The sequence below is a fragment of the Caretta caretta genome, chromosome 2 (assembly GCF_965140235.1).
Source record: "Caretta caretta isolate rCarCar2 chromosome 2, rCarCar1.hap1, whole genome shotgun sequence".
NCBI lineage: Eukaryota > Metazoa > Chordata > Testudines > Cheloniidae > Caretta > Caretta caretta.
Window position 1 is genome coordinate 165,771,962 of NC_134207.1, and position 8,242 is coordinate 165,780,203.

General features: G+C 46.6%; 1 protein-coding gene across 1 annotated transcript; it reads right to left on the minus strand.

The window, feature by feature from the left end:
* Window positions 1–5,806: 5,806 nt before the first annotated feature.
* LOC142070848 (uncharacterized) lies at window positions 5,807–7,593 on the minus strand. Its single transcript, XM_075124783.1, has 2 exons — window positions 6,956–7,593; window positions 5,807–6,367 (listed from the first exon to the last, which is right to left on the minus strand). Exons 1-2 carry the CDS (start codon window positions 7,536–7,538, stop codon window positions 5,808–5,810), a joined length of 1,143 nt encoding a protein of 380 aa, XP_074980884.1. The 5' UTR covers window positions 7,539–7,593; the 3' UTR covers window position 5,807.
* Window positions 7,594–8,242: the final 649 nt, after the last annotated feature.

Sequence of the window (8,242 nt, forward strand, 5' to 3'; positions counted from 1 at the left end):
AACCTTTTTATTTCTTTCTCTCTCTCACACATACACTTTTTTTTTTTCATTTTCTAGCAGCAAAGACAGTTTATGGTGCTTTTGAAAGGTTCTTTGCAAGGCTGTCTGCCAGAAATTTAGAAATCTGCCAGGGAATTTAGAAATCTTAACTGAAATCTGAGTTCTAGGTAACAATCCTTTTCATTAATATATTATGTCCAGGGCCCTGATCTTGCAGTTAGCCCTGTACAGGCACAGGGGTCTGCCCACAAAGGTGATTGCACGATCAGGATCTTTGTGATATTGCTCATTAAAACAGGATATGTTTTTGAATGCTAATATTAATTATTAGAATAGGCAAGAGACACTGAAAAGGTGGTGTTATCAAATGGAGAAAAGAGAATGGTCAGATGGTGAAACCAGAAAGGTCATTGAGTTCCGAAAACATGAGAACCTCAGAATTATGGAGTGCAGAATCTTTTCTTAGAGAATTGTGAAGCAGGCATTTGGAGTTCTGTCCAAAAAGGTGTTAAATCCATTCCATGAGTTTACTTCCTATAAGACATTAGAGACAGACACAAGTATCCTTGAAACTGTGGCTTCACATACTGTAATCAGAATACAAGGCTGAATGCCAGAACAGCACTGATATGGAGGGGGGGAAATGTCATTGAGAGAAGGATGGTGGGAGATTTATGCCAGTACATTTAACTCAGGGAACAAAAGATAATGTGTTATATGGTTTCCTGCTATAGAATTCTTTAATCCTGTTACTCCAATTCATGGCATCAAGGCCTCTTTAGAAACAACAGCTTGCTACACTTTAAGAATAGAATCTGTGAAGAACTGTAATCCTTTTATTTTATAAACAGGCCCAATGCTGCAAGCGGCTTCACCCAGGTAGATCTCTGCAACCTCATGGAGCCTCAGTGAAGTCAACAAAAGCCCCTTGTGAGACTAGACAAACACTGGTGGAGCTTCTCCTCCCTGATGCAAGTTGAAGGTGATCAGTTCCTCTCAGGCCACCCACACTGTCACAGTTCCAGAGTAATTGCACCTCCGAACCCTTCCTGGCCTCCTTGAGGGCACTCCTCCTCAAGTCTTAGACTTCTAGCCATCACCTTCCTTGGGGCAGGGACTCATGTTCCTTTCCCTTCCGACCAAGGATTTAGCCTGCAATTTCCTTTTTAATTCACAGTGCTTAAGTGAGCAGGTATGACTTTCGTCCAGCACCTGAAATTCTGCTCTATCCCGGGGGGTGACAGCGTTTACCAGCCAACAACCAGCTTTCACAGAGCACAGCAGATTACATTACAGAGAAAACACATAAGACAAACCATCTACACCCCTGCTAAGTTTACTCGGTGAAGACCCTAGCAGATTTCAAAAGTCTGTCAAACCATTCTAGAAGAGCTTTGCCCTCTTGGTTAAAGTTGTCAATTTGTGGATCAAGTGAAAGTTGTTGAATCAAAGCAGGCTGCCCCTTTATACCACTCTTCCTCCTTTGTTTGCTCCTGAATCCAGTCAAAAGCAGTATATGCGTTTCCTCCCAAGGGGTGATACTTCTCCAGAGCTTTTACCTGTCTAGGAATTTGCATTAATTACTCCATACCCAGTGATTTTAGTTCTTGCAGGAAGCTCTGTAATCCTCCCCCATGGAGCCAGAATACAATCTCTAAAGCAAATATACATATAACATTTATAAGTATAATAGTCTGAACATCCTGTGGCCCCTTAGCAAGAGGCACTTCTCAATATAATAATCTCTGAAGTTGCCCCACTACCAGGGTCTCACATTTGTGACATCTCTCCCATTGGAAGAGAAATTTAACCCTTTCACTTCTAGCTGGTAACAATGCAAGAGTGCTTTTCGGACTGAGTCACACATTCTTTCATAAAAATAAAAACAGGAATTTATCAGTTTTACACACACACCCCATCTCATGGGATCAGACCCAAAGTTAAGGTAACGCTAAGGATTTTTAAATGGGCCTGGAGGATATAGGTGCTCAAATCCCACTGAAATTCAATGCAGCTGTGTCTAAACTCGTTAGGCTCCTTTTGAAAATACTAGCCTTAAATGTTATATATTAGTGCAAAATATTATTGAAGCAGGCGATAGCAGAGGTGGTCAGAGAACTCAAGACTGCATCTTCCACCTCCTTCAACAGCATTTTCAAATTCACAAAAACAAGATGAGAGACAAAAAGCACATTTAGTTTTGTTCTCCTTCACTGAAAAAAAATTCAGTCCCCAGAAATTCCCAGAAATGCCATATTACACAATGAACTGATAATGTTTGTCTGAAAGTATTTTTTTCTATCCATTTTGCCCAGCTGTAATCCCAATGGCAAGAAACCCACTGATAAGTAAATTCCCCATTGTGTATGGAATGAGTAGCCAAATTTTCTGCTGAGATACCTGAATTCATTATTAAACTCATTGGCAATAAGTTAAAACTGAGAAAGAAAGAAACTCATGTGAAATCATCCTGTTTCAGAATGTGGTTTAGATGTTAATGTTTCATGAAAAAACACTTTACTTAACAAGTTTAACTGTAGTATTATAAACTTCCTAACTAAGCTTTTTAGCTAAAATATAAAATGTTTTAACTTGGAGCTTTTGCGTCTGTAACAAAATAATTTAAAGCCAACTTCATTTCCTCATTGTTCAATAGTAAGGCATTTAATAATCTACAAAATGAAAGAGATTTTAAAATAGACTCTAATCATCATAACCATACAGAGCAATGCATTTTTTTTTCCTAAAATGTACTTTGCATAGGAAATGTATCCTTTTTACAATAGAATAGGCATACAAATATATTTGCAAAGGGTACATCTCTTATGTAAGAATACAAACCATGATTATAAAACCTTTCTGGCTCACTCTTTAGTGGTCAATCCACATGAAGAGAACAAAGTTGTGCATATAATCCTGATCCTACCAAAATGTATGCATATGCTTAAAGTTAAACACCTCCATAAGTGTTTGAAGGATCAAGGCTATACTGTGTGCAGACCCTTAGGGTATGTCTACACTACGGAATAAAATCTAATTTATGGAAGTCGTTTTTTTAGAAATTGGTTTTATATATTCGAGTGTGTGTGTCCCCACAGAAAATGCTCTAAGTGCATTAAGTGCATTAACTCGGCGGAGCGCTTCCACAGTACCGAGGCTAGAGTCGACTTCCGGAGCGTTGCACTGTGGGTAGCTATCCCACAGTTCCCGCAGTCTCCGCTGCCCATTGGAATTCTGGGTTGAGATCCCAATGCCTGGGGCTAAAACATTGTCGCGGGTGGTTCTGGGTACATATCGTCAGGCCCCCGTTCCCTCCCTCCCTCCGTGAAAGCAAGGGCAGACAATCATTTCGCGCCTTTTTTCCTGAGTTACCTGTGCAGACGCCATACCACTGCAAGCATGGAGCCCGCTCAGGTAACCGTCACCCTATGTCTCCTGGGTGCTGGCAGACGCGGTACGGCATTGCTACACAGTAGCAGCAACCCCTTGCCTTGTGGCAGCAGACGGTACAGTACGACTGGTAGCCATCATCGTCATGTCCGAGGTGCTCCTGGCCACGTTGGCTGGGAGCGCCTGGGCAGACATGGGTGCAGGGACTAAATTTGGAGTGACTTGAGCAGGTCATTCTCTTTAGTCCTGCAGTCAGTCCTATTGAACCGTCTTATGGTGAGCGGGCAGGCGATACGGACTGCTAGCAGTCGTACTGTACCATCCTCTGCCAGGCAGGCAAGAGATGAGGATTGCTAGCAGTCGTATTGTACCATCTTCTGCCAGGCAGGCAAGAGATGAGGATGGCTAGCAGTCGTACTGTACCATCTTCTGCCGAGCAGCCATGAGATGTGGATGGCATGCAGTCCTTCTGCACCGTCTGCTGCCAGTCAAAGATGTAAAAGATAGATGGAGTGGGTCAAAACAAGAAATAGACCAGATTTGATTTGGACTCATTTGCCTCCTCCCCTGTCTAGGGGACTCATTCCTCTAGGTCACACTGCAGTCACTCACAGAGAAGGTGCAGCGAGGTAAATCTAGCCATGTATCAATCAGAGGCCAGGCAAACCTCCTTGTTCCAATAAGAACGATAACTTAGGTGCACCATTTCTTATTGGAACCCTCCGTGAAGTCCTGCCTGAAATACTCCTTGATGTACAGGCACCCCCTTTGTTGATTTTAGCTCCCTGAAGCCAACCCTGTAAGCCGTGTCGTCAGTCGCCCCTCCCTCCATCAGAGCAACGGCAGACAATCGTTCCGCGCCTTTTTTCTGTGCGGACGCCATACCAAGGCAAGCATGGAGGCCGCTCAGCTCACTTTGGCAATTAGGAGCACATTAAACACCACACGCATTATCCAGCAGTATATGCAGCACCAGAACCTGGCAAAGCGATACCGGGCGAGGAGGCGACGTCAGCGCGGTCACGTGAGTAATCAGGACATGGACACAGATTTCTCTGAAAGCATGGGCCCTGCCAATGCATGCATCATGGTGCTAATGGGGCAGGTTCATGCTGTGGAACGCCGATTCTGGGCTCAGGAAACAAGCACAGACTGGTGGGACCGCATAGTGTTGCAGGTCTGGGACAATTCCCAGTGGCTGCGAAACTTTCGCATGCGTAAGGGCACTTTCATGGAACTTTGTGACTTGCTTTCCCCTGCCCTGAGGCGCATGAATACCAAGATGAGAGCAGCCCTCACAGTTGAGAAGCGAGTGGCGATAGCCCTGTGGAAGCTTGCAACGCCAGACAGCTACCGGTCAGTTGGGAATCAATTTGGAGTGGGCAAATCTACTGTGGGGGCTGCTGTGATGCAAGTAGCCCATGCAATCAAAGATCTGCTGATATCAAGGGTAGTGACCCTGGGAAATGTGCAGGTCATAGTGGATGGCTTTGCTGCAATGGGATTCCCTAACTGTGGTGGGGCTATAGACGGAACCCATATCCCTATCTTGGCACCGGAGCACCAAGCTGCCAAGTACATAAACCGCAAGGGGTACTTTTCGATAGTGCTGCAAGCTCTGGTGGATCACAAGGGATGTTTCACCAACATCAACGTGGGATGGCCGGGAAAGGTGCATGATGCTCGCATCTTCAGGAACTCTGGTCTGTTTCAAAAGCTGCAGGAAGGGACTTTATTCCCAGACCAGAAAATAACTGTTGGGGATGTTGAAATGCCTATATGTATCCTTGGGGACCCAGCCTACCCCTTAATGCCATGGCTCATGAAGCCGTACACAGGCAGCCTGGACAGTAGTCAGGAGCTGTTCAACTACAGGCTGAGCAAGTGCAGAATGGTGGTAGAATGTGCATTTGGACGTTTAAAGGCGCGCTGGCGCAGTTTACTGACTCGCTTAGACCTCAGCGAAACCAATATTCCCACTGTTATTACTGCTTGCTGTGTGCTCCACAATATCTGTGAGAGTAAGGGGGAGACATTTATGGCGGGGTGGGAGGTTGAGGCAAATCGCCTGGCTGCTGGTTACGTGCAGCCAGACACCAGGGCGGTTAGAAGAGCACAGGAGGGCGCGGTATGCATCAGAGAAGCTTTGAAAACCAGTTTCATGACTGGCCAGGCTATGGTGTGAAAGTTCTCTTTGTTTCTCCTTGATGAAACCCCCCGCCCCTTGGTTCACTCTACTTCCCTGTAAGCTAACCACCCGCCCCTCCTCCCTTCAATCACCACTTGCAGAGGCAATAAAGTCATTGTTGCTTCACATTCATGCATTCTTTATTCATTCATCACACAAATAGGGGGATGACTACCAAGGTAGCCCAGGAGGGGTGGTGGAGGAGGGAAGGAAAATGCCGCACAGCACTTTAAAAGTTTACAACTTTAAAATTTATTGAATGACAGCCTTCTTTTTTTTTTGGGCAATCCTCTGTGGTGGAGTGGCTGGTTGGCCGGAGGCCCCCCCACCGCGTTCTTGGGCGTCTGGGTGTGGAGGCTATGGAACTTGGGGAGGAGGGCGGTTGGTTACAGAGGGGCTGCAGTGGCAGTCTGTGCTCCAGCTGCCTTTGCTGCAGCTCAACCATACACTGGAGCATACTGGTTTGGTCCTGCAGCAGCCTCAGCATTGAATCCTGCCTCCTCTCATCACGCTGCCGCCACATTTGAGCTTCAGCCCTGTCTTCAGCCCGCCACTTACTCTCTTCAGCCCGCCACTTACTCTCTTCAGCCCGCCACCTCTCCTCCCGGTCATTTTGTGCTTTCCTGCACTCTGACATTATTTGCCTCCACGCATTCGTCTGTGCTCTGTCAGTGTGGGAGGACAGCATGAGCTCGGAGAACATTTCATCGCGAGTGCGTTTTTTTTTCTTTCTAAGCTTCTCTAGCCTCTGGGAAGGAGAAGATCCTGTGATCATTGAAACACATGCAGCTGGTGGAGAAAAAAAAAGGGACAGCGGTATTTAAAAAGACACATTTTATAAAACAGTGGCTACACTCTTTCAGGGTAAACCTTGCTGTTAACATTACATACATAGCACATGTGCTTTCGTTACAAGGTCGCATTTTGCCTCCTCCCACCGCGTGACTACCCCCTCAACCTTCCCCCCTCCCTATGGCTAACAGCGGGGAACATTTCTGTTTAGCCACAGGCAAACAGCCCAGCAGGAATGGGCTCCTCTGAGTGTCCCCTGAAGAAAAGCACTCTATTTCAACCAGGTGACCATGAATTAGATCTCACTCTCCTGAGGATAACACAGAGAGATAAAGAACGGATGTTGTTTGAATGCCAGCAAATATACACTGCAATGCTTTGTTCTACAGTGATTCCCGAGTACGTGTTACTGGCCTGGAGTGGTAAAGTGTCCTACCATGAAGGACGCAATAAGGCTGCCCTCCCCAGAAACCTTTTGCAAAGGCTTTAGGACTACATCTAGGAGAACCGCAAATGCCAGGGCAAAGTAATCCTTTCACATGCTTGCTTTTAAACCATGTATAGTATTTTAAAAGGTACACTCACCAGAGGTCCCTTCTCCGCCTGCTGGGTCCAGGAGGCAGCCTTGGGTGGGTTCGGGGGGTACTGGCTCCAGGTCTAGGGTGAGAAACAGTTCCTGGCTGTCGGGAAAACCGGTTTCTCCGCTTGCTTGCTGTGAGCTATCTACAACCTCCTCCTCATCATCATCTTCTTCATCCCCAAAACCTGCTTCCGTATTGCCTCCATCTCCATTGAAGGAGTCAAACAACACGGCTGGGGTAGTGGTGGCTGAACCCCCTAAAATGGCATGCAGCTCATCATAGAAGCGGCATGTTTGGGGCTCTAACCCAGAGCGGCTGTTCGCCTCTCTGGTTTTCTGGTAGGCTTGCCTCAGCTCCTTCAGTTTCACGCGGCACTGCTTCAGGTCCCTGTTATGGCCTCTGTCCTTCATGCCCTGGGAGATTTTCACAAAGGTTTTGGCATTTCGAAAACTGGAACGGAGTTCTGACAGCACGGATTCCTCTCCCCAAACAGCGATCAGATCCCGTACCTCCCGTTCGGTCCATGCTGGAGCTCTTTTGCGATTCTGGGACTCCATCATGGTCACCTGTGCTGATGAGCTCTGCATGGTCACCTGCAGCTTGCCACGCTGGCCAAACAGGAAATGAGATTCAAAAGTTCGCGGTTCTTTTCCTGTCTACCTGGCCAGTGCATCTGAGTTGAGAGTGCTGTCCAGAGCGGTCATAATGGAGCACTCTGGGATAGCTCCCGGAGGCCAATACCATCGAATTGTGTCCACAGTACCCCAAATTCGAGCCGGCAACGTTGATTTAAGCGCTAATCCACTTGTCAGGGGTGGAGTAAGGAAATCGATTTTAAGAGCCCTGTAAGTCGAAATAAAGGGCTTCATTGTGTGGACGGGTGCAGGTTTACATCGATTTAACGCTGCTAAATTCGACCTAAAGTCCTAGTGTAGACCAGGGCTTACAGAGTCAAACTGAAGACAGTGGAGTTCCATGTGAGTGCAGGGGTCTCCCTCTGTGGATCAGATTGCAGGACTGGGGACTGCTGAGGTTAATGGACTCCTCACAGGGTGAAATCCTAGACCCACTGAAGTCAATGGCAAAATTCCCATTGACTTCAGTGGGGACGGGATTTCATCTTGGGTGTGTAAAAGTAAGCATATGCCTCGGCCTTTGCAGGATCAGGGCTTCTGTGTACATGTGGGAGGACAGGGAATGATAGTGAAGATTTAAATGCAGCTTTTATCACATCCAGTGAACTGAACCTGAGCCCATTTTTATGTCCAGGTTTATTCTCCTCTGCCTTCAC